This window comes from Lepidochelys olivacea (genome assembly GCF_965140295.1).
Source record: "Lepidochelys olivacea isolate rLepOli2 genome assembly, chromosome: 3".
NCBI lineage: Eukaryota > Metazoa > Chordata > Testudines > Cheloniidae > Lepidochelys > Lepidochelys olivacea.
The window spans coordinates 15,684-42,249 of NC_140413.1; the positions used below are offsets into that span (position 1 = coordinate 15,684).

General features: G+C 46.4%; 1 protein-coding gene across 3 annotated transcripts; it reads right to left on the reverse strand.

Annotated features, from left to right (window-relative positions):
* Positions 1-2,515: 2,515 nt before the first annotated feature.
* Positions 2,516-23,809, reverse strand: LOC311517794 (uncharacterized protein). 3 transcript variants are annotated; one of them, XM_084622957.1, is made up of 6 exons: positions 23,693-23,809; positions 21,643-21,782; positions 17,758-17,825; positions 16,931-17,057; positions 6,686-6,799; positions 2,516-6,332 (listed from the first exon to the last, which is right to left on the reverse strand). In XM_084622957.1, the coding sequence occupies exons 3-6, from the start codon at positions 17,779-17,781 to the stop codon at positions 5,062-5,064; spliced, it is 1,536 nt and encodes a 511-aa protein (XP_084479083.1). In that variant the 5' UTR covers positions 17,782-17,825; positions 21,643-21,782; positions 23,693-23,809; the 3' UTR covers positions 2,516-5,061. The 3 variants fall into 3 exon arrangements, 2 of the variants coding, with proteins under 2 accessions (XP_084479083.1, XP_084479082.1); XM_084622956.1 differs by lacking the exon at positions 21,643-21,782; XR_014710794.1 differs by lacking the exons at positions 2,516-6,332; positions 6,686-6,799; positions 21,643-21,782 and adding an exon at positions 12,381-13,971.
* Between the last annotated feature and the right edge of the window lie 2,757 nt (positions 23,810-26,566).

Here is a 26,566-nt window from a genome sequence, read left to right on the forward strand (position 1 = left end):
AGACTAGTCAGGCATGACCTTCCCTTGGTGAATCCATGCTGACTGTTCCTGATCACTTTCCTCTCATGTAAGTGCTTCAGGATTGATTCTTTGAGGACCTGCTCCATGATTTTTCCGGGGACTGAGTGAGGCTGACTGGCCTGTAGTTCCCAGGATCCTCCTTCTTCCCTTTTTTAAAGTTTGGCACTACATTAGCCTTTTTCCAGTCATCCGGGACTTCCCCTGTTCGCCACAAGTTTTCAAAGATAATGGCCAATGGCTCTGCAATCACATTCGCCAATTCCTTTAGCACTCTCGGATGCAACTCGTCCGGCCCCATGGACTTGTGCACGTCCAGCTTTTCTAAACAGTGCCTAACCACCTCTTTCTCCACAGAGGGCTGGCCATCTATTCCCCGTGTTGTGATGCCCAGCGCAGCAGTCTGGGAGCTGACCTTGTTAGTGAAGACAGAGGCAAAAAAAGCATTGAGTACATTAGCTTTTTCCACATCCTCTGTCACTAGGTTGCCTCCCTCATTCATTAAGGGGCCCACACTTTCCTTGGCTTTCTTCTTGTTGCCAACATACCTGAAGAAACCCTTCTTGTTACTCTTGACATCTCTCGCTAGCTGCAGCTCCAGGTGCGATTTGGCCCTCCTGATTTCATTCCTCCATGCCCAAGCAATATTTTTATACTCTTCCCTGGTCATATGTCCAACCTTCCACTTCTTGTAAGCTTCTTTTTTATGTTTAAGATCCGCTTAAACATACATGGATGGTTTGTCCCTGTAACCTCAATAAAGATTCTTTAAAATACAGCCAGCTCTCCTGAACTCCTTTCCCCTTCATGCTAGTCCCCCAGGGGATCCTACCCATCCGTTCCCTGACGGAGTCGAAGTCTGCTTTCCTGAAGTCCAGGGTCCATATCCTGCTGCTTACCTTTCTTCCCTGTGTCAGGATCCTGAACTCAACCATCTCATGGTCACTGCCTCCCAGATTCCCATCCACTTTTGCTTCCCCTACTAATTCTTCCCAGTTTGTGAGCAGCAGGTCAAGAAAAGCTCCCCCCCCCCCCAGTTGGCTCCTCTAGCACTTGCACCAGGAAATTGTCCCCTACATTTTCCAAAAACTTCCTGGATTGTCTATGCACCGCTGTATTGCTCTCCCAGCAGATATCAGGAAAATTAAAGTCACCCATGAGAACCAGGGCGTGCGATCTGGTAGCTTCTGCGAGCTGCCGGAAGAAAGCCTCATCCACCTCATCCCCCTGGTCCGGTGGTCTATAGCAGACTCCCACCACTACATCACTCTTGTTGCTCACACTTCTAAACTTAATCCAGAGAAATTTCTGCAGTTTCGTACCGGAGCTCTGAGCAGTCATACTGCTCCCTTACATACAGTGCTACTCCCCCACCTTTTCTGCCCTGCCTGTCCTTCCTGAACAGTTTATAACCATCCATGACAGTACTCCAGTCATGTGAGTTATCCCACCAAGTCTCTGTTATTCCAATCACGTCATAATTCCTTGACATCACCAGGACCTCCAGTTCTCCCTGCTTGTTTCCAAGGCTTTGTGCATTTGTATATAAGCACTTGAGATAACCTGCTGATTGTCCCTCATTCTCAGTATGAGGCAGGAGCCCTCCCCTCACAGACATTCCTGCCTGTGCTTCCTCCCGGTATCCCGCTTTCCCACTTACCTCAGGGCTTTGGTCTCCTTCCCCTGGTGAACCTAGTTTAAAGCCCTCCTCACTAGGTTAGCCAGCCTGCTCGCAAAGATGCTCTTCCCTCTGTTCGTAAGGTGGAGCCCATCTCTGCCCAACACTCCTCCTTCATGGAAGACCATCCCATGGTCAAAGAATCCAAAGCCTTCTCTCCGACACCACCTGCGTAGCCATTCGTTGACTTCCACGATTCAACGGTCCCTACCCAGGCCTTTTCCTTCCACAGGGAGGATGGACGAGAACACCACTTGCGCCTCAAACTCCTTTATCCTTCTTCCCAGAGCCACGTCTGGGGAAATCTGCTTCACTACTGAGCCTTATTATTTACAAAAGTTCTAGCATCATAGTAATGTGGAAACAAACAAACAAAAACCCAGCCAACCTTCCCATCTGCAAACAATCCCATCTCAGTAGGAAAAGTCCTACAACAGGTTGGTGGTGATTGGACATCTAACATAGTGAATGCCAGTGAAAATGAGGTAGGATTAGAGTCTAAAATAGGGAAAGAAGTCAAAAATTACTTAGACAAGTTAGATGTCTTCATATCACCAGGGCCTGATGACATGCATCCTAGAATACTCAAGGAACTGACTGGGGAGATATCTGAGCCATTAGCAATTGTCTTTGAAAAGTCATGGAACACGGGAGACATTCCAGAAGACTGGAAAAGGGCAAATATAGTTCCCATCTATAAAAAGGGAAATAAGGACAACCCGGGGAATTACAGACCAGTCAGCTTAACTTCTATACCTGGAAAGATGATAGAGCAACTAATTAAGAAATCAATTTGAAAACACCTAGAAGATAATGAGTAACCGTCAGCATGGATTTGTCAAGAACAAACTGTGTCAAACCAAGCTGATAGCTTTCTTTGACAGGGTAACAAGCCTTGTGGAAAGGGAGGAAGCAGTAGATGTGGTATATCTTGACTTTAGTAAGGCTTTTGATCCTGTATCGCATGACCTTCTCATAAACAAACTAGGGAAATACAACCTCAATGGAGGTTATAAGGTGGGTGCATAAGGTTGGAAAATCATTCCCAGAGAGTAGTTATCAGTAGTTCACAGTTATGCTGGAATTGCATAACAAGTGTGGTCCCCCAGGGATCGATTCAATAGCTTCATCAATTATTTAGATAAAGGCATAGAGAGTACACTTATAAAGTTTGCGGATAATACCAAACTGGGAGGGCTTGCACGTGCTTTGGAAGAACTAGATTATAATTCAAAATGATCTGGACAAACTGGAGAAATGGTCTGAAGTAAATAGGATGAAATTCAATAAAGACAAATACAGAGTACTCCACTTAGGAAGGAACAATCAGTTGTACACATACAAAATGGGAAATGACTGCCTAGGAAGGAGTACCGTGGAAAGGGATCTGGGGGTCATAGTGGATCACAAGCTAAATATGATTCAACAGTGTAACACTGTTGCAAAAAAAGCAAACATTATTCTGGGATGTAGTAGCAGGGGTATTGTAAGCAAGACATGAGAAGTAATTCTTCCTTCTACTCTGCGCTGATTAGGCCTCAACTGGAGTATTGTGTCCAGTTCTGGGCACCACATTTCAGGAAAGATGTGGACAAACTGGAGAAAGTCCAGAGAAGAGCAACAAAAATGATTAAAGGTCTAGAAAACATGATCTAGGATGGAAGATTGAAAAAAATGGGTTTGTTTAGTCTGGAGAAGAGAAGACTGAGAGGGGACATGATAACAGTTTTCAAGTACATAAAAGGTTGTTACAAGGAGGAGGGAGAAAAATTGTTCTTCTTAACCTCTGAGGACAGGGCAAGAAGCAATGGGTTTAAATTGCAGCAAGGGTGGTTTAGGTTGGATATTGGGAAAAACTTCCTAACTGTCAGAGTGGTTAAGCACTGGAATAAACTGCCTAGGGAGGTTATGGAATCTCCATCATTGGGGATTTTTAAGAGCAGATTGGACAAACACCTATCAGGGATGGTCTAGAGAATACTTAGTCCTGCCTTGAGTGCAGGGGACTGGACTAGATGACCTCTCGAGGTCCCTTCCAGTTCTATGATTCTAACATGCTTTGCCAACAATTGGAAACTGGGATTTAAACAACAAATGATCTCACTGTGTTTGAGAGCCATTCAAATTCCCCTTCCAGCTCTGTGACACTTTCATCTCAGGCCCTAAATTACTGTTTTGGGATCAAAGAAAACAAAGTGTGATCCCCAAGCAGAGGGCTGAGAACCCTGAATCATATGACACATTAAGTAGAAGAGGTGCAGAAGATAAATTCTACATGGCTCAAACAATGGAAATGTTGATGGGCTAATCTGGAAGGTCGGACTCCCTCTAACTCACCACTTCTTCAGGTATCACAGAAGCTGAAAAAACACTTCCCCCCATCCCTACTCCTTGTCTTTGTTATATTTAAATATATTTAAAATGAGAAAAATGGTATAAAGCCCAACTGCTGTTCAGCACAAACCAGTGCAATGTCAGAAAACCTGGGAATGAGACAATTTGTCCCTGGTGGGGAACCTGGTGACTAACAATCACTTTGCAGTGGGAGGAAAAGTATAAATGTGATGTTCTTTATTTGGTTAGACTAGGAGAAGTGATGGAGGTTGTGTCAGATTGTGAGGAATTTGCTACATTACCCTGACTGTTATACATAGATTATTTTCTTTACTGAAAAAATAGTTGTGGTTTTACATCAGGATCACTAACTTAATTTAGCTAACTCCATGGAAAACCTAGTGGAGTCAAGGCGCAGGTAGATTTAACCTCCATGTACCTGGTAGAGGTCATTCCTGGTTCCCCCACCTGGGGCTGATGGACATTCATGTTGGAGGAAAACACACTTCCATGACACAGGACAAAGGAGTTGATTAAAAATACTGTGGGATTCACCAGGGCCGGATTTCCAATTAGGCACAGTAGGAGTATACCTAGGGGCTCCAGTGTTCTAGGGGCACCTTACCTCTCTAAAACTGTGTGCAACATGAAGGTCAACTGTAGGCAGGGTGGGCACTGAAGATGCTGTGCCTAGAAGTGTGTAAGGTGTAAATCCAGCCCTGGGATTCACTCCAAGCAAGGGTGAGCTGCAAAAGGGAAAAGCAGACAACTCAGCCGGGGGAGCTGAGATACCACAGTGTCACAAATGCTGCCCTAAAACTCACTATGTGGGAATTAGCAAAAGGAAAACAAAAATCTTTCCTCAGCCATATACAAGGGTTTTAAAGTGTTTATCTCCCTTGCAGCTTCTCTGATTATAAAAAAGGGCTGAGTTCTGATAGAAGAATTTCCCACACTGTATGGATGCTCTGATGTGTAATAAGGTTCGAGCTCTGAGCAAAGGTTTTCCTGCACTCACAGCATCCATACAGTCACTCTTGAATATGACTTCTCCGATGTCTACTAAGGTGTGAGTTCCGAGCGAAGGTTTTCCCGCACTCACAGCATTCATAGGGTTTCTCCCCTGTGTGGATCCTCCTGTGTGTAATAAGGTTTGAGCTCCAAGCAAAGGTTTTCCCGCACTCACAGCATTCATAGGGTTTCTCCCCTGTGTGGATCCTCTGATGTTCAGTAAGGGTTGAGCACTGAGGGAAGGTTTTCCCACACTCACAGCATTCATAGGGTTTCTCCCCTGTGTGGATTCTCTGATGTCTTATAAGGTCTGCAGACAGAGTGAAGGTTTTCCCACACTCACAGCATTCATAGGGTTTCTCCCCTCTGTGGATCCTCTGATGTGTAACAAGAGTGGAACGCCAAGCAAAGGTTTTCCCGCACTCACAGCATTCATAGGGTTTCTCCCCTGTGTGGATCCTCTGATGTTCAATAAGGGTTGAGGGCTTAGTGAAGGTTTTCTGGCACTCACAGCATTCATAGGGTTTCTCCCCTGTGTGGATTCTCTGATGTTTAATAAGGGTTGAGGGCTTAGTGAAGGTTTTCCCACATTCACAGCAGGGTTTCTCCCCTGTGTGGATCTTCTGATGTCTAGTAAGGTTTGAGTTCCAAGCAAAGGTTTTCCCGCACTCACAGCATACATAGGGTTTCTCCCCCGTGTGGCTCCTCTGATGTGTAATAAGGTTTGAGCTCTGTGTGAAGGTTTTCCCGCACTGACAGCATTTATAAGGTTTCTCCCCTGTGTGGATTCTCTGATGGTTAATAAAGACTGAGCTCCGAGCGAAGGTTTTCCCACACTCACAGCATTTGTAGGGTTTCTCCCCCCTGTGGCTCCTCTGATGTTTAATAAAGTGTGAGCTTTGAGTGAAGGTTTTCCCGCACTCACAGCATTCATAGGGTTGTTCTCCTGCGTGGAGTCTCAGATGTCTAATAAGGCTTGAGCGCCTACTGAGCTTTTTCCCACACTCAACGCATGTGTTATTTCTCTCTCCCATCAGGATTCTCTGCTGGCCCGTGGTTTCCTTGAGGCCTTTGTGAGTTCCCCGATAATTAACAGATTTACCAACTTTCTGCCTTGGCTGGTTTCCCTGCCACTTCTCTGGCCTGTACTGACTCTCAAAGGCTTTTCCCTGCTCACAGCTCCTGGACACACTCCCCTTGCATCTTTGCAATAATACCCCATGTGATTCCCCTTGCTCATCATCTTCCTGCTGAAGATTCTGCTCCATGGTCTTACTCACAATCCCATCACCTGCTGGGACAGAGAAAGAAAAACTGAAGAAACAGGAATGGAAAAGGCGAGAACAAACCAAGAAAACAGTTGGAGAAGGAAAAAAAATTAGGCACTGAATTTCCCCAAACTCTTCCCCAAAGGGGCGAGAGGAGGTGATCAGTTCTGCAACCAGACCTCATCCAAACACTTAGGGGGAAGGGAGCTACTGCCAAGAGTTAGGATGGGTAGGAAGCCATGAACAGTATCTGCCCTGAGGATATGACACCCCTGGGGGCAATCTTGAACTCAGAGAGTTCACAAGGTTTTTGTTGGTAATCCAGCTGGTTCCTTCAGGCAATGACAGATTCTGAGTTGGTTTAATGATCCCGCACCTGTGCAGCTGCCTCTCAGGATTTCTCTTTCTTCTGAGCCCTGGAGATCTGGGGCCCACGGCTCTTCCCCTCGTTCCAGCTGGGAGATGATATCAGATTTGGAAACTGGAAACCCTGCTCAGAGGAAAGAAGACCAGTGAGATCAGTGAATTTATGGGACATTTGTCACACACCAAAAAAGTTCTTTTAACTCCAGCCCATTTTAAAGCAGTAGAATCCTGGAGCCAGCTCTCCAGGTGCTCAAAGGTGCAGGACACTCTTGTCATGAGGGATTTAACTGTGCCCATGTCTCCTAGGAACACACGCAGCCAGATACTGATGATCAAAGGGGCTCCTAAAACCTAGAGCAAGCAATTCCATGTCCCAGAAAACGAAGACTCCAGCCAGAGAGGAAGTCCACCTGGAACTGCTTCTTACTTACAGAGAGAGGCCCAAAGATGCTGCAGGAGTGGGAAAGGCATGAGGCCTGACAGCTGAGGGGGGACACTCAGAGACGAGGAAGGGCACAGAAAGGCAGCTGATAATCACTATGATAGTGATAGCCCTGATAATCACTATGACCCCCATAATCCTTCCTCTAACTGCTCTCACCCTTCCCCACCTCCTGGGACCTGAGGAGCAACCACTCCTTGTGTTCCCTCCTTCCCTCCCATTGCCCACAACCCTCCTTGCTACCAGTCCTCCCAAATTCTCTGATATTGTACCTAGCTATAAAAAGGGAATAAGGACAGCCCTGGGAATTATAGACCAGTCAGTTTAATTTTGGTAACCGGAAAGAAAATGGACCAAATAATTTAAAAAATCAGTTTCTAAGCATCTTGAAGAAAATCAGGTGAGATGTAACTGTCAACATGGATTTGTCAAGAAGAAATCAGATCAAACCAACCTAATATCCTTTGACAGGGTAAAAAGTAGAGCCATGCATGGATACAAAAAGGTGTATCCGCATCCAATCCTGCAGATTGGATATCCACGGATACAAAGCGGATACCCATGGATTTGCAGGGCTCTAGTAACAAGCTTTTTGGATGTGGGGAAGCAGTAGTTGTTATATAACTTGACATCTGATACTGTCTCACATGACCTTCTCTTAAGCAAACTAGGGAAATATAGACTAGATGACCCTACAATAAGATGGATGCACAACTGGTTGGAAAACCATAGTCAGAGAGTAGATGTCAATAGTTCACAGCCAAGGTGGAACGGCATATTGAGTGGGGCCCCTCAGATCTCTGCTGGGTCATCTATTCAGCCATTTTAATCCGGCCCTCGAGCTCCAGCTTCGGCACTCCAGCCAGGGAGCTGGGTCAGGGGCCACTCCACGCGGCTCCCAGATGGAGCAGCATGGCCCTCTCTGGTGCTCCAGCTGGGGAGCAGGGTCTGTGACAGGTTAGGTCACAGAAACTCCCTCAAGACTGTCACTAGATGTGCTGGAATACCAATGAGAGCAAACCCCCCTGCTAGAGAAGGCTTCCCTCCACTCCCATCTTGCTGAGTTAGACACTCCAGTCAGCTACAGCACAAAGAGGTTGGGTCACGCCCCCCTGCAGTGCACAGAAACTAAGATTCACTTAGTTCAGGGGTTTCTCAGTTAACAGGGACTTTCCCAGCACCCAGTATTCAGTCTTTCTGGGAGCCTAAACCCCAAATGAATCTGTTCTACTCCGTATAAAGCTTATACAGGGTAAACTCATAAATTGTCCACCCTCTATAACACTGATAGACAGATATGCCCTCCTAGGTATTAATTCATAGAATCATAGAATATCAGAGTTGGAAGGGACCTCTGGAGGTCATCTAGTCCAACCCACTACCCAGAGCAGGACCAATCCCCAACTAAATCATCCCAGCCAGGGCTTTGTCAAGCCTGACCTTAAAAACTTTTAAGGAAGGGGATTCCACCACCTCCCTAGGTAACGCATTCCAGTGTTTCACCACCCTCCTAGTGAAAAAGTTTTTCCTAATATCCAACCTAAACCTCCCCCACTGCAACTTGAGACCATTACTCCTTGTCCTGTCATCTGCTATCACTGAGAATAGTCTAGAGCCATCCTCTTTGGATCCACCTTTCAGGTAGTTAAAAGCAGCTATCAAATCCCCCCTCATTCTTTTCTTCCGTAGACTAAACAATCCCAGTTCCCTCAGCCTCTCCTCGTAAGTCATGTGTTCCAGACCCCTAATAATTTTTGTTGATCTTCGCTGGACTCTCTCCAATTTATCCACATCCTTCTTGTAGTGTGGGGCCCAAAACCGGACACAGTACTCCAGATGAGGCCTCATCAATGTCGAATAGAGGGGAACGATCACGTCCCTCGATCTGCTGGCAATGCCCCTACTTATACATCCCCAAATGCCATTGGCCTTCTTAGCAACAAGGGCACACTGTTGACTCATATCCAGCTTCTCGTCCACTGTCACCCCTAGGTCCTTCTCTGCAGAACTGCTGCCTAGCCATTTGGTCCCTAGTCTGTAGCGGTGCATTGGATTCTTCCGTCCTAAGTGCAGGACTCTGCACTTGTCCTTGTTGAACCTCATCAGATTTCTTTTGGCCCAATCCTCCAATTTGTCTAGGGCCCTCTGTATCGTATCCCTTCCCTCCAGCGTATCTACCACTCCTCCTGGTTTAGTGTCATCCATAAACTTGCTGAGGATGCAATCCACACCATCCTCCAGATCATTAATGAAGATATTGAACAAAACCGGCCCCAGGACTGACCCTTGGGGCACTCTACTAGATACCGGCTGACAACTAGACATGGACCCATTGATCACTACCTGTTGAGCCCAACAATCTAGCCAACTTTCTACCCACCTTGTAGTGCATCCATCCAGCCCATACTTCTTTAACTTGCTGACAAGAATACTGTGGGAGACCGTGTCAAAAGCTTTGCTAAAGTCAAGGAATAACACGTCCACTGCTTTCCCTTCATCCACAGAACCAGTTATCTCATCATAGAAGGCAATTAGATTAGTCAGGCATGACTTGACCTTGGTGAATCCATGCTGACTGTTCCTGATCACTTTCCTCTCGTGTAAGTGCTTCAGGATTGATTCCTTGAGGACCTGCTCCATGAGTTTTCCAGGGACTGAGGTGAGGCTGACTGGCCTGTAGTTCCCAGGATCCTCCTCCTTCCCTTTTTTAAAGATGGCCACTACATTAGCCTTTTTCGAGTCATCTGGGACTTCCCCTGATTGCCACGAGTTTTCAAAGATAATGGCCAATGGCTCTGCAATCACATTCGCCAACTCCTTTAGCACTCTCGGATGCAGCGCATCCGGCCCCATGGACTTGTGCACGTCCAGCTTTTCTAAATAGTCCCGAACCACTTCTTTCTCCACAGAGGGCTGGCCATCTATTCCCCATGCTGTGATGCCCAGCGCAGCAGTCTGGGAGCTGACCTTGTTCATGAAGACAGAGGCAAAAAAAGCATTGAGTACATTAGCTTTTTCCACATCCTCTATCACTACTTGCCTCCCTCATTCAGTAAGGGGCCCATACTTTCCTTGGCTTTCTTCTTGTTGCCAACATACCTGAAGAAACCCTTCTTGTTACTCTTAAGATCTCTTGCTAGCTGCAGCTCCAGGTGCGATTTGGCCCTCCTGATTTCATTCCTACATGCCCGAGCAATATTTTTATACTCTTCCCTGGTCATTTGTCCAATCTTCCACTTCTTGTAAGCTTCTTTTTTATGTTTAAGATCCGCAAGGATTTCACTGTTAAGCCAAGCTGGTCACCTGCCATATTTACTATTCTTTCGACACATCGGGATGGTTTGTCCCTGTAACCTCAATAGGGATTCTTTGAAATACAGCCAGCTCTCCTGGACTCCTTTCCCCCTCATGTTAATCCCCCAGGGGATCTTACCCTTCAGTTCCCTGAGGGAGTCGAAGTCTGCTTTCCTGAAGTCCAGGGTCCGTATTCTGCTGCTTACCTTTCTTGAATTGACTTGAATTGAATTGACTTTAATTGTAGAAAGGGAGATTTAGGTTAGACATTAGTAAAAACTTTCAAACTGTCAGGGTAGTTAAACACTGGAACAAATTACCTAGAATGGTTGTGGAATCTCCATCATTGAAGGTTTTTAAGAACAGGTTGGAAAAACACCAGTAGAAGGTGGTCTAGATAATACTTAGTACTTACTTTGGGCTGTGAAATGGTTTTATAGGGTCTTAGATGACTCTCGCCTTTATACAGACTCTCCTGGCTCTGCCCCCTTTAGTGTATGTCTACATTACACCAAGGAGCAAGACTTTCAGCCAGTGATGCTCATGCTAGCTCATTAAAAATAGGTCTGTAGACATTGCAACTCAGGCCTGAGCTCAGGCTCCCAAGCCCACCCCGGTTTGCGAGAGCGAGCTCCAGCCCAATCTGCAACATCTACACAGTTATATATAGCCCTCCAGCACAAGTCTGGGGACCCAGGCTGGGAGGATCTCTCCCAAAGGCAATGTAGACATACCCATATTGTGCTCCTTCCTAGGCTTTGCTTTTTGCAAGCGTGATCCCCATGCTCCACCACTCTTGAGACAGGCCATTCTGGAGGTAACACCCCTTTGTGTTATGATGGCACTTCAGTGAGTCCCAGTGATTTCAGACTCCTCATAAACACTGTCTCTTTTGGGGTGCTGCAGCCAGTAGGTATTTGCAGCAACACAACAGAGCCTTTTCAGAACAAGACGGCACTGCTTAGGCAACTGGAACACAGGATTTACAGATCCCTTGGTCACTCTGGGAAAGCAAACCTGAACTCTACATTCATTTTGGCAGAGTAATCTGCCTGGTTTTTCCAAAGCCTTCTTGATTTCGTCTCTCTCTCTCTCTGTCTCCTACTCTCAGTCTTTTTGCCCTGAATAGCAGCAAACTTAAAGCCCAGTCTGTTTGTACCCTAGCTCCTGCATCCCAAAGTGCAGTGCAGTTGTGTTCCCATGTTCTGCTTCCCTTGGACCCAGTCATTACACGTTAACCTCCAGTCTTTGAGACTTCCATTATCCAGTGTGCTTCATTCACATGTGGACAGTTCTTGATAGTGTATTCATGTAGATGGAGGCAGGCCTATGTTACTTCAACAGCAATTACGTCCCCATCCCAGAAGACCCCAATTATGTCCCCCACCCTTCACACCCAGTGACTAACAAAGAAAACTGAGGGGAAGCTGACCTGTGCATATTTTTCATTAAAAAAACCCTACTAAATAAATCCCCCATTCTCTAGAGGGAGACAAGGTCCAAGAAAAGGGCTAAGATAATGAATCAAAAAATCACAGAAACACATGGGTAGAAAGGACCTCAAGATGTCAGCTAGTCCATCCTCCAGCCCTGAAGCATGACCAAGTATACATAGACCATGGCTGACAGGTATTTTCTATCACTTGCTTAAAAACCTCCAGTGATGGGATTCTACAACCTCTCTGGTAAACTATTCTAGTACTTATCTACCCTTATAGTTGGAAAGCTTTTCCTAATATCCAATCTAAACATTCCTTGCTGCAGATCAAGCCAATTACTTCTTTCCTACCCCAGGGCATATGGAGAACAATTGATCACCATCCATTCAGTAGCCACAGAGTGTGGCCACCAACTCCTGCTGGTGGCCTCTCTGACAATTTTTCCTAAAATACTTAATTAACTTTAGGATAAACAAATAAATATACACATATACATGTCCAAATCATTGTAATTTATTTATGTAGGGTTTTTTTGCAGACTCAATAATAAAAATAATGTACAGTTGTCTCTATTCTTTACTGGACCTAGACAGAATACAAACACAAATAAGATGTTTTGCATGTTCTTGTCTTTTTTGTTGTTGTTTCTTTTGCTTTTTTGGTTGCCTTTAAAAAAAAAAAGACTTGCTAGCTAGTAAGTGTGCTGCTGTGAAAAGGGGCATTTGTATATTTGTTAATATCACTTTTCACAGCAGACTTACTACCAAGCTGGGAGGCTGTGAAAAGTGATATTAACAAACATATAAATATCACTTTTCACAGCAGAATTACTCAGCCCTGGCAAGCTGGGAGACAAAGTAAGCCCTTGATGGGGAACAGAAGAAAGGCCATACTGGGTCAGACCAAAGGTCCATCCAGCCCAGTATCCTGTCTTCTGACAGTGACCAATGCCAGGTACTTCAGAGGGAATGAACAGCTAATTATCAAATGATCCGTCCCCTGTCGTCTGCTCCCAGCTTCTGGCAAACAGAGGACAGGGACACCATCACTGTCCATCCTGGTTAATAGCCATTGATAGACCTATCCTCCATGAATTTATCTCATTCTTTTTTTTGAACCCTGTTATAGTCTTGGCCTTCACAACATCCTGTGGCAAATAGTTCCACAGGTTGACTGTGTGTTGTGTCAAGAAATATTTCCTTTTGTTTGTTTTAAACCCGTTGGCTGTTAATTTCATTTGGTGACCCCTAGTTCTTGCGTTATGAGGAATAAATAACATTTCCTTATTTACTGTCTCCAAACCCGTCATGATTTTATAGACCTCTATCATATCCCCCCCTTAGTCGTTTCTTTTCTAAGATGAAAAGTCCCAGTCTTCTTAATCTTGCCTCATACAAAAGTTGTTCCATATTCCTAATGATTTTTGTTGCCCTTCTCTGTAACTTTTCCAATTCCAATATATCTTTTTTGAGATGGGATGAACAGATCTGCATGCAGTATTCAAGATGTGGGCATCCCATGGATTTATATGAGGCAATACGATATTTTCTATCTTATTATCTATCCCTTTCCTAATGATTCCCAACATATTGTTAGCTTTTTTGACTGCTACTATACATTGAGTGGATGTTTTCAGAGAACTATCCACAATGACTCCAAAATCTCTTTCTTGAGTGGTAACAGTTAATTTAGACCACATCATTTTGTATGTGTAGTTGGGATTATGATTTAAAATGTGCATTACTTTGCATTTGCCATTTTGTCACCCAGTCTTGTGAGATCCCTTGGTAGCTCTTCACAGTCAGCTTTGGACTTTACTATCTTCAATAATTTTGTATCATCTGTAAACCATCTAGTCCTGGTAACTTATTAATGTTGAAATAATCAATTTGTTCCAAAACCTCCTCTACTGACACCAACATGGGACATTTTCTCCGATTTGCCAGCTGCAAAGAATGGCTCGGGTGGAGGAAAGTCCCTCAAATTCTCGTCAGTGAAGACGGATGCAAAGGATTCATTTTGCTGCTCTGCAATAGCCTTGGCTTCCTTGAGTGTTCGTTTAGCATCTCAGTCACCCAGTGGCCCCACTGATGGTTTGGCAGGGTTCCTGCTTCTGATGTGCTTTAAAAAAAATGGTGTTAGTTTTTGTGACTTTTGCTAGTTGCTCTTCAAATTCTTTTTTTGGCCTGCCTAATTATACTTTTTACACTTGACTTCTCAAAGTTTATGCTCCTTTCTATTTTCCTCAGTAGGGTTTGACTTCCCATTTTTAAAGGATGCCTTTTTGCCTCTACCTGCCTTATTTACTCTGTTCTTTAGCCATGGTGGCATTTTTTTAATCCTCTTACTGTTTCCCTGCCCCCCGCCCAATTTGGTGTACACATTTATTTTGAGCCTCTATTATAGTGTTTTTAAAAAGTTTCCATGCAGCTTGCAGGCATTTCACTTTTGTGAGTGCTCCTTTTAATTTCCATGTGTCTAGCTTTCTCACTTTCGTGTAGTTCCCCTTTCTGAAGTTAAATGCTACTGTCGTGGGCTTCTTTGGTATTTTCCCCCTCACAAGCATGTTAAATTTAATTACATTATGGTCTCTATTACCAAGTGATTCAGCTGTATTCACCTTGTGGACCAGATCCTGTGCACCTCTTAGGACTAAATCAAGAATTGCCTCTCCCCTTGTGGGTTCCAGGACTAGCTGCTCCAATAAGCAGTCATTACTGATGTCTAAAAGCTTTCTCTCTGCATCCTGTCCTGAGGTGACATACCCAGTTAATATGGGGATAGTTGAAATTCCCAATTATTATTGTGTTCTATTTTTATAGCCTCTCTAATCTCACTGAACATTTCATAATCACTGTCACCATCCTGGCCACATGGTCAGTAGTATATTCCTACTGTTATACTCTTATTATTCAAGCATGGAATTTCTATCAGAGATTCTATGGCACAGTTTGATTCATTTAACATTTTTTACTATGACAGGTTTCAGAGTAGCAGCCATGCCACAAGTACTCCTTTGATTTTTTTACTATATTTGATTCTATGTTTTCTTTCATATATAGTGCCACTTCCCCACCATCACAACCTACTCTGTCATTTCTTGATATTACCATGTCCTACTGATTATCATTCCACCAAGTTTCTGTGATGCCTATTATATCAATATCCTTATTTAAAACCAGACAGTCAAGTTCACCCATCTTAGTATTTAGCCTTCTTGCATTTCTATACAAAAACTTATAAAATTTGTCAATATTTGTCTGTGATGTGATGTAATTGAATAGCACTCTTTCATTTGACCGTTTCTCTTCAGCTACTACCTCTCCTCTTTACTAGGATATAGAGAATTCCCATGAAAAGATCCTCTCCTAAGGGATTGCTCTGTCCGAACCATATGTTCCTCTACACTTAGTTGCCTTTCCCCCAGCACTTAGTTTAAAATCTCCTCTATGAACTTTTTAATTTGACATGCCAGAAGTCTGTTTCCATTTTGGCTTAGGTGGAGTCCATCCTTCCTGTACAGGCTCCTCCTTTCTGAAAAGACTTCCCAGTTTCTAATAAACCTAAAGCCCTCGTCACTACTATCATCAAATGACGAGTCTAAGGGATTGAAATTCACATGTGCAGCAAGATTACACCCACAGGGCTTCCAGCAATCTGCTGTCACAGTAATTGGTTGGCATAAGAGGACATGCTATGGCCATTGAACCTGAGCTACACCATGCATCTGAGTCTGAGCCCTATCATTGACAACTGTCAAACAATGTGTGTTGTGTATTATTCTTATATTCTGTAGGAGTTTCTCTTGGAAGTTTTGCCCTGTTACCAACATTTCTGTATTAAGAACAATATTTTAAAGTGCTCTCAAATCTACACAGAGATATTGGACTCGTCGCTAATTAAGAGTTTTGCCAGCATAGATCTGCTGGTTAGTGGTGTGAAAAATCACATCCCCACCTGACACGGCTTGCCGGCAAAAGTGCAAAAAAGTCTATTAAAAAGAAATCAAGGAAATTAAATACCCATAAACAACATTAAAGCAGAGTTAAGGTTGCCCAGTGCTGCCACATGCCTTTCCAAGCATGTTGTTGGTGGCAAAAGTTAAAACCTCTGAAAAACAGGAAATGAAGGACTAAACTACACACCACCCCTGCAATGCAACCTTAACTCTGCTCCTACTCCCTAACCCTGGAGCTAGCAAATATCACTGGGAATAGGTCAGTAAGGATGGTGCAAAGATTAACAAATTACCCAAGGAAGTGGCAAATTTTCCATCTCGTGAAGTCTTCAAGTCAGGACAGGATGCCTTTGTGGAAGATGTTTTCATCAAACACAAGGTATTCGGCTCACTACAATGGTAACTGGATGAAACTCCATGGCCTGTATTACACAGGAGGTCAGACTAGATGACCTAACAGTCTCTCCTGGCCTTAAAATCTATTGATCAATAATCAGTGGAAGGAAGGACTAAGAACATGCCATTGTTTGTGTTGTGTTCTACAAATCTGAATACAAGCATTTATCCGCATGCACTCCAGCTGTGTGCACTGTGTCACTAGTGGCTTTACATGAACAGCAGAGGGATTAGTTGGAGCAGCTTGGCAGAGCTGTGACTGTGATATGAAGAGAGGTGCATGTGAAACTTGAAGGAACAGGTATTCCTCATTTCAGTGCTGAGTGTTGTAGATAGCATCAATAAAGGTGCACAAGGGTGTATTCTTGCCACGAGGGTTGTCAGCTGTCTGGTGACATACATGCTAGTGGTCTCTAGGGCTCAGTAAGTGGTAAGTGAAGGCAGTGACTCAGAAGGAATCCTCACTGCAAAGGTAAAGGGGTGGTGACATTATGAAAGTCAGAGATGGACCGTGTGCAGTAGGCTCAGTGTTTGAGTGCAGGCCAAGGATAGGTAGCTTCTGATCCCAAAGTGTTCTGTAGTGGGGAGGGTAGAATGCTAGTCTATGTGTCATTGGCCTGTTGGGGTGTTGCTGAAACAGGGCAGAGTTGAGGTTGCACTGTGGGGTGTTGTGAACCTTAATTCTTCATTTCCCCTTCTAATAACCGAGGGGATAGGAATCCTTACCCAACGAGGTGACATTCTCATAGTTCTCCTGCATGACGTCTCTGTAGAGGGCTCTCTGAGCAGGGTCCAGCAGAGCCCACTCTTCTTTGGTGAAATACACAGCCACCTCCTTGAAAGTCACCAGCCCCTGAAAGAACAAGAGCCCCCCACTCAGTACCTGCTGCCCAGTGACAACCCCATCATTCACAGGGCAGGAGAGCCAATCACATGGAAGCTCTTGGAGGCAGGCAGGCAGCAGAGTCCCACCCCCACCCCATCAGAGCAGCCAGGAAGTATCAAGGTGAAGGGAAAAAGAGAGCCCCTCTCCCATTCTAGCAGACAGAGATGGCAGGGGACTTCACATTCATCACTCACCTACTAGCCAGAGGCTGTTTCAGGAGATGGAGCCTCCAGCAGGACAGAGACAACTCCCTGGTGGCAATCCCAACACCCTCCCCATTGCCAGCAGCCGGATGGGAGGGGATGGGGTGTCTTTCCTAGGCCTCACTGTTGGGTGCCCCTTCATATCTTATAGCATCCTCTAGCTGATAGGTTCAGGCTCCAGAACTTGGAGTTTCCCCAGACCAGTCCAGCAGGGTTGTTTCCTGTTCCACAAGTTAGGGAATTTCCACAAGCCCCCTGGGCCTGTTGCTAGGATCCAGGCCCTACAGTAAACAAATCCCAGCAGGGTTGTCACACCCTGTCCTCCTCCCCTTCTGCACACTCTGTATTTCCTGCCCCCTCCTCCCTCCAGACCACCACCCCCTCCAGAAGTGCCCAACTCCTATGTATTTACTGCCTTTCTCCCACCAATAGGAACTCACCAGCAACTCCCTGATAATCCCTACCTGAACTGTCTCCATGGCAACCATTTCCCTTCCACGTCCTCCAGAAGGATGGGATGTTATGCTGAAGCCTGTCAGGGCAATTGGGGACATGTCAGAACAGTAATGTCACATCACAATTCCCCCCAGACTGATGTTCTAGACTCTGTCAAGCAAATAACACAATTAGTAATAACACAATTCAATTCAAAACACAATTTAAAATAGGAGTGTGGGGGGGTCTTTAACTACCCAGACACCTGTTAGAAAAGGAATTCAACCAAACACAAAGTGTCCAATAAGTTCTTGGAATGTGTTGAGGACACCTGTTTGCTTCAGAAGATGGAAGTAGTAAACAGGCGGATGGGCAGGAGTTAGTTAGGAAACCACAGGTGGAAAGCAATATGGGCGAAAGTGTTCAAGAAATGATGATTTCATGATTCTAAGAGAAGGAAGGCGTTAGAGCAGGAAAATAAGGACAATGGATTAAAATTCAAAATGACAAACTGGAGAAATGGTCTGAAGTAAATAGGCTGAAATTCAATAAGTACAAATACAGAGTACTCCACTTAGGAAGGAACAATCTGTTGCACACATACAAAATGGGAAATGGCTGCCTAGGATGGCAGTACTGTGGAAAGGGATCTGAGGGTCAGAGTGTTGAGTGTTTATATTGTTCCAGCAGATTTTTCTTAAACAAATAGGTCCACTATGGCTTTTCCAAATTACTGCAATTAATATAGATCCATTATTTCTTTTCCACGATTTTCCAAGTCTTGTCCGCAACTCAGCTGCAATTATTTGAAGATCATACTGCAATTCAGGTAGGGTCTTAATTAATATTAACCAAGAGGAGGAAGAAACAGAAACCACAACAGGGAAAGAACAGGTTAAAAAAATATTTAGATAAATTAGATGTATTAAAGTCAGCGAGACCTGATGAAATTCATCTTAGGGTACTTAAGGTATTAGCTGAAGCAATCTCAGAACCATTCACAATTATCTTTGAGAACTCCTGAAAGACAGTGAGGTCCCAGAAGACTGGAGAAGGGCAAACATAGTACCTATCTTTAAAAAGGGGAACAAAGAAGACTAGGGAATAAAGACCAGTCAAGCCTCACGTAGGTATCTGGAATGAACAAATTATTAAACAATTAATTTCTAAGCACATAGACTCAGAGGACAGTAAGATTATAAGTTATAGCCAGAATGGATTTTCAAAAACAAATCATGCCAAGTCAATCTAATTTCCTGCTTTTACGGGGTACTGGTCTTATGGATCTGGGAGACAATGTAGACAGGATATATCTTGATTTTAGTCAGGCTTTTGAGACAGGCCTCCATGATATTCTCATAGCGAACTAAGGAAATGTGGTGTACATGAAAGTACTATAAAATAGATGCAAATTTTGTTGAAAGGCTATACTCAAACAGTAATCATTAGTGGTTCACTGTCCAACTGGGAGGATGTATATAAGGCAGTCTATGGGGGCCAGTCCGGGATCTGATACTGTTCAATATTTTCAGTTATTACTTGGAAAAACAGACTGGAGATCATGGTTTCTAAATATGCAGATAATACAAGCTGTGGGGGGGGTCGCAAGCATGTTGGAAGAAAGATTAAAATTCAATATAACATTTACAAACTGGAGAAGTGGGCTGAATGAAAAGATGAAATTCAACACAGACAAGTGCAAAGTATTAGACTTAGGGAAGGAAAACTCAATGCACAACTACAAAGTGAGGAATAACTGGCTAGGGAGTAGTACTACTGAAAATGATCAGGGATTATAATGAATCACAAATTGGAGCGGAGTCAATTATGTGATTCGATTGTGAAAAAACCTAACTAAGCATTGGAATAGATTAGCAACAGAGGTGGTGGAATCCTCATCATTGGTTGTTTTTAAGAACAGGATGGACAACACCTCAGTGCTGAGGTCTGGACTAGATGACCTCTCAAGGTCCATTCCAGCCCTACATTTCTACAATTCTATGCTGGGGAAATGTTTGGTCACTTTATTATAGCATTGATCCAGCCCCTCCTACCAGGACTAAACCACTAAGTCATTTTGAAACCCTCCCAGTAACAAAGTCTGGGAACCAAATGGGAGAGAAGAGCAGAACAAAAGGAGTGACTTTGAGGGATTTTCCCTGACATCATCCCCAGGGCAGCACATCTCACTGCAAGGGGAACAGGGAGAGTCAGGAACTGGTTTTTCCTCTTCCTGCACCTCACCTTGCTCACAGGAAAGCGAATCTGCCCAGGAATGTTGCAATAAGTGTGTTTGGGCAGGCTAGAGATCTGGGAATCTCTCCCCCGAATTATTTCTCCCCCTGCCCCTTTAGGTCTCACTCTCTTTTTTCTCCTTGCGTTCCCCTTCCCCTGTCCTTCCCTTCTGACAGTCAGACATTCCTGGGTGTTGGCTCTCCTATGGCTGGATCAGTTCCTGCAATTACTATGGGGAGGAGAGATGTGGGGTGAAGAGGGGCTGTTTGTGCAGAGTCACTTTCATGCCTATCCCAAGCACGTTCCCTGAGGTCTCTATCAATCACCTGGAGTCTCTGGTTCAGATGTTGGTGTGGGCAGAGACTAGGGTTGACCTATGGGTAGGGCCGTACCAAATTGACAGACATGATAAACACGTCACAGACCGTGAAATCTGGTCTCACCCCCTGAAATCTGGTCTTTTGTGTGCTTTTACCCTATACCATACAGATTTCACGGGGGAGACCCGTGTTTCTCAAATTGGGGGTCCTAACCAAAAAGGGAGTTGCAGTGGGGGTTGCAAGGTTATTTTAGAGGGGTCGCGGTATTGTCACTGTTACGAATTATACCTGAGAGGACACGCACACAACTGCTGCGAATTACACCTGGTAGGACACACACACAAATGCTGCGAATTATACCTGATAGGTCACGCACAGTTTGAATCTAGGCTGAGGCTCATAAAGTCCACAACTGCAGAGTTCCCAAAAGACACTAAGTTTATTACGCTCGAGCGTGGTGCCCCCCTGCTAGCCAGGAGGGGACCCCGAATACAGATTATACAAAGGTTATATACTTTTTAGCAAAGCATGTTGCCCTTGTGCATCGGAAACCTTAGCCAATAAACAAACCCTTTTCTTATCTACCACCTATCCCTGCTTGGTGTATTCCTCCTGCTAAACCAGTATGTTAATTACACAGCATGGTCCTAAAGCCATGCATCAGTAACTTTTATTATCAGGCTGGGAGGCCTCACATCAAAGGCCAGCAGATAGGGAGTTAGGGACTGACAAAAAAAAAACAACAGATACTGGGAGTCAAGGCAGGCTGGAGACAAGGAGGAGGATTTTCACAGGAATACAGTATCTAAGGAACACGACTCCTGGTGCATGATGTGCTTGTTTTTAGACAATGGTGGGCCTCAAACCAAAATGGAGTCACATGTGCTAACTTTTCCTTAACATCACCCTTACTTCTGGCTGGAAAGTAACAGATGTTGGCCAGGCACCCAGCTCTGAAGGCAGTGTCCCGCCAGCAGCAGCACAGAAGTACGGGTGGCAATACCATACCATGCCATGCCATCCTTACTTCTGCGCTGCTGCTGGCAGTGGCTCTGCCTACGCAGCTGGGCTTTCGGCCAGTAGCTGCTGCTCTCCAGCTGCCAAGCTCTGAAGGCAGCGCCGCCACCAGCAGCGGAGCAGAAATAAGGGTAGCAGTACCACAACCTCCACCCTACAATAACCTTGTGACCCCCCCCACACACAACTTCTTTTTCGGTCAGGACCCCTACAATTACAACACTGTGAAATTTCAGATTTCAATAGCTGAAATCATTAAATTTACAATTTTTAAAATCCTTGGACCGTGAATTTGGTAGAGCCCTACCTATGAGACTAATTGCAGCTGGAGAAAGTCCTCACCTTGGCTGGGCACAGAGGAAGCTTTACTCACAGTCACTCCCCAGCCCAGATCTCACCAGGGAACAGGAGCTGCTCAGCCTAGGCTCCCAGATCACAATAGAGGGAGCAGTGTCTGACCCAGGAAGCTCAACCCTAATATCCTGAGCAGAGAAAGAGAGAGAGAGAAACTGAGTATCTTTCCCTCCTTTAGCAATAACTGAAACCCACTCCCCACAGGGACACATCTTATTTGCTCCCACATTAATTTGGAGTCACTCCTTGTCCTTCCCTACAGTGACTCTGGATTAACACTGGTCTCAGTGAGACCAGAAACATGGCTCAGTAGGGATGAGGCCAGAATCCTTTTAAACAGATCACTGCAGAAGGGGGTTATAACCTCCTTCCACCCTCCCTCACTCCTCATAGTCTGAGGATTCACAGCAACAGTTTTCCCTCTAAAACCTGCTGTTGCTGCACTTTTGAAAGGCGGGAGGGAAGCAAAATCTGTGATGGTTTCATATCAACATTTGATAACTTTCTATCCATTTATCAGGAGCCCTTGCCAGCCATTCACACAGGTGTAAGTAGCCCAGGATGATGTTTCTTTAACAGGAGAATGGACAGCATGAAGGAGCCAAAATTTTTAAGACATTTCCAGGCCCTGTGACTGGAAAATAATGGCTACCATAGACCCACCCCGAGCAGTGCTACAGGAAGCAATCCCTCATGGGAACCATTCATCATGGGGTTTTCTGGGGGGTACTACTGGTGACTCTGATGAGGGGAAAGTGAGGGGTTAACACAGTAGCATGGAGATTCTCAGCTACTCTGGGCACTGCCTGGGGCAGCAAGGAGCCCATCACAGAGTGAACCCCTCATCCTGTGCCCTCTGTGGAAAAGAAGAGGATCAGCCAAGTCACTTTCATCAGCCAACTTTTTAATGGAGATAAAGGGGGAAAGAAATGAGTCTCAAACAAGAGGGGAAAGTTGACCATTTAGTCCCATGCAACCGCCAGGATAGAGAATGGCTCAAGGCAACAAATTCCCTCTACAAATGGATAAGTTGCCGCAACTCAACACGGGAATACCACAGCACTTTTTAACGGACATTTGATAAATACACGGGGAAAAGGGGAAAATCTGATGCAGTTGCAATTGCCGTTCAGTCATTACAAAGAGAAGGGTGGAAATGTGGAGAATTTTGGATGAGTTTTCACAAGCGAGAGAGAGGGAAGTGGGAAAATGTGAGGGCTGGGGGGTTTTCTACCAGTAGGGTCCCTAGCCAGTAAAAAAAAAGGGGTAAACCTAAGTGACTGTCACAGCATTATTAGATGGAGAGAAAAGGGGTGAAATGCCCGCCAGGATTTTCTCTCCTTGTGCAGGACCTGAGCCCAGGCGGAAGCTGGAGGGGATTGCCAGTTATTGTGGGATCGCTAGCAGGACAGAGGAACTAGCCTTGGAGAACATTTCACATCGGGGGCCAGAAGCTCCTTGCCTAGAGACAAGCTCAAGGTCCCCCACACCTCAGGCATATATCACCTCCCCCACCCACCACCAGGCGGGGAAACGAGCGGCCGCCAATCAGGGAGCGGGGCCGGTGCACTGATGAGCGTGCTACCCCTCGCTGTGGGGGGAGGGATAGCTCAGTGGTTTGAGCATTGGCCTACTAAACCCAGGGTAGTACGTTCAATCCTTGAGGGGGCCATTGAGGGATCTGGGGCAAAAACTGGGGATTGGTCCTGCTTTGAGCAGGGGGTTGGACTAGATGACCTCCTGAGGTCCCTTCCAACCCTGATAGTCTATGACCCCTAGAGAGAGAACTACGTTTCCCAGCGTGCCCCGGGAGAGAGGCAGGGCACATGGGCCACTTCCGCTTCCTGCGCTGGGGACAACATCACTTCTAGCCAGATGAGCATCAGGGACTACACCTCCCACCCTGCCCCGCGGGCGTTTCCGTCCTCTCGGGGCCAGCCTTGGGGTCAACCTGACCCCCGCACCCGCTCCATCAAATTGTGATTCCCTTCCCCACCCACCCGTCTCGTAGTAATCCTGCCCCCACCCGTCTCTGTACCTGCGTCCGCCTGTGAGCCGGTGTCTGTGCCGAGGCCGCGAGAACGCCTCGCTGCTCCGAACCCGGAGGCAGGTTCGGCTTCGCTGACTCAGCCTGCACCGTGCCTTGCGTCAGCGGCTTGGCTGGCACTGAGCGTGGGCGCACCCTTGGCGCATGCTCAGTGGCATCTGCTGAAGCTGCTGCCCGTACTCTGCCCTGACTTGGCATTAAGGGGGCGTGGGCAGAGTCTGGGCAGGGGGCGGAAGCTGACTGTGCAGGAGTGTAAAGCAGCAGGCACTACATCTCCCATCATGCATTGCTTCACTTTTCCCTCCCCACCCACCCTGCTTCTCCTTGCTGGGCCAGCCTCAACCCTGATTTTGTGGCCCCAGAATTTCACACGCCCCCAAGCACCCCTCATAGAGGTTGTAGGTGTGGTGCCCCCAGGGGCTGGGGTCAGGGGTCGATGGGAGGATTGGAGGGTGGGGTACCCTGGGGGGCTCCCTGCAGACTTGGGGAGCTATAAAGAAGGGGAAGGTGACCGTGCTCATGTTCCCAGACGACCAGAGAGACAGGGTGGGTGAGGTAATATCTGTTATTGAACCAGCTTCTGTTGCTGAGAGAGACAAATTTTCCAGCTTACACAGAGCTCCTCTTGAGGTCTGGGAAAGGTACGCAGAGCATCACAGCTAAATACAGTGTGGAATCCTCTGCCCAGAAGACCAGACATTCCAGTACTGCTGGGAATTGCATGGTCCCAACCCCAGTGCCTAACCCAGAGGTGGCTGTATCTTAGCGCCAGGCCACCAGGGGTCACTGCCCCAAAGGCCACTACCCAACCTGACCACCAGGGGTCACTTCAGTGATGGGGGAGGGATACATGCAGGGCATGCCCTCATCTGGCCACCAGGGGTCACTATTCCAATAGGGAGATACACAAAGGGCATTGCCCCGCATGGCCACCAAGAGACCCTGCTCCCATTTGTAAGATACATTAATGGCACTGTCTTGTCTGGCCACCAGGGGGCACTGCCAGAATGGTGGTGATGGACAGGGGGGGTTCACACAGGCCACAGTCCTAACTGGTCACCAGAGGTCACACAGCACACACTGTCTGAGCTGGGCACCAGGGGTCTCTGCCGCAATGGTGGTGGGAATATAAATAGGGCACTGCCACACCTGGCCACGGGGGGCGGGAGGGGATGGGTCACTGCTCTAATTGGTGGCACTAGACATAGGGCAGTGCCCCAGCTGGCCAGCAGGGGTCACTGCTTCAGTGTGTGTGGGAGGGAATAACCAGAGGGCATTGCCTCACTTAGCCACCAGGGGTCACTGTACATATAGAGAGAGACACACACACACAGAGGGCCCACCTAGTTAGCAGGGGTCACTGCCCGAGTTGTGGGATATACACAGGCTACTACCCTGTGTGGATACCAGGGATCACTGCCCCCCCTCCCCATGTGTGTGTGCAGGGGAGGCTGGGTGATACACACAGGGCACTGCATCAGGGGAGGGCTACACACAGGGTATTGGATCAGGGTCTGGTCCCAGCCAGGCTGGTGTCTGTGGTCAGACCAGGGTCAGAGGAAGGGGTAGGTAGGAGGGAGCAGAGCACCCACCCCGCTGACAGGAGAGATGGGAATCCCATCCTCCGCCTGGCTTGTGGGGTGGGGCTGCCATGGCACTACCCTGCAGCTCCCCCTCAACTGCCCAGCTTGGGGTGGAAAAGCCCAGTGCTGCCCTGTGGCTCCCCTCCTATGACCAGCTTCGTTGGCCCCAGACCAGGGCAGCACCAGAGAGGGCATTGGTCTTTTCAGTTCCTGCTGCTCAGGAGTTTCCCAATCTGAGGACTCCAGGGGATGATTTATTGCTCTCATCTCCCCTGGCCGTTAATGTCCACCCTCAGCTGCTCCACGGTGCAGGCTTTCTGCCCTGCATTTACTCTCCAGATACCTTAATGGGGCCCATCACCCTGGTACCTGGGAGCAGCCATCTCCTCCCTCAGCTTTTCAGGCCTAAAACTCTCTAGGCCCCTCTCACAATGTACAATCCTTTTGCACATTCATCCCACTAACTCACTGGGCCAGCACCCAGAGCATGTCCGGGGAGAGGTGGAGATGACACCTGTTCAGCTTCAGCCATGCAGTCCAGTTGGGATAGAGGAGATCCAGCCACACCCTTCCTAGCCCACCTGTGAGCTGCTTGTAGGAGGAGGAGCCTCTCTGCATGTCGCTGACCCCGAGCTCCCTAGTCCTTTCAGATTCCGGCCTTCGTTCACCAGCTGAAGGACTGTTAGCGAGAGAGGTGGTGCAGATCAAGCATCGTCTCTGCCAGAAGAAGCAGACACAAGAAACCCAAGATCCTGAACTCCCACTGAAGTGCAGGTGAAGATGTGATGAGCCTGGAGTGGGGTGTGTGTGCTGTGCAGGGGAGAACAGGACTCATTTGTCTGTATAGCACCAAGGCAGAGTGGGTTTGGCTATACAGTACCAGGGTGAGTTTGAGGCATGTGGCACCTGCAGTGAGTCCATCCCATCTGGAGCTGTCCCTGTCTCTACCGGTTCCTTGATAGTGGCTGGGTGCTCTCGCTAAAATTAGCATGCTACCCTTTTTATAGTCACTTACAATAGCTCCCCTCATTAATTAACATTGTCTAGCTTTTACTATATCTATATTTCTGATACCTTAATTGATATGCCTTCTACACCCTCATTGGCTATTTAATATTAAACATCTGTGTAAGTGCCATTACAGTAATTATCACCATAGACAGCCTCCTTCCCAACCATTCATATTTCATCTAAAACATTCATTAAAACCAGTTAGACACAAACGTGTCTACAATATGGCCTGGGGTCCTATCCTAACGTACCTCTAAGCTGTCTCAGTACA

Excerpts from the sequence above, each read along its gene's own strand:
- LOC311517794 (XM_084622956.1), bottom strand. The coding sequence starts at position 17,781 with ATGGTTGCCATGGAGACAGTTCAG. Across the intron at positions 17,058-17,757 it reads TTGCCATGGAGACAGTTCAG|GGGCTGGTGACTTTCAAGGA; the intron begins GTAGGGATTATC and ends TTGTTCTTTCAG. Across the intron at positions 6,333-6,685 it reads CCTGAGAGGCAGCTGCACAG|GTGATGGGATTGTGAGTAAG; the intron begins GTGCGGGATCAT and ends CTGTCCCAGCAG.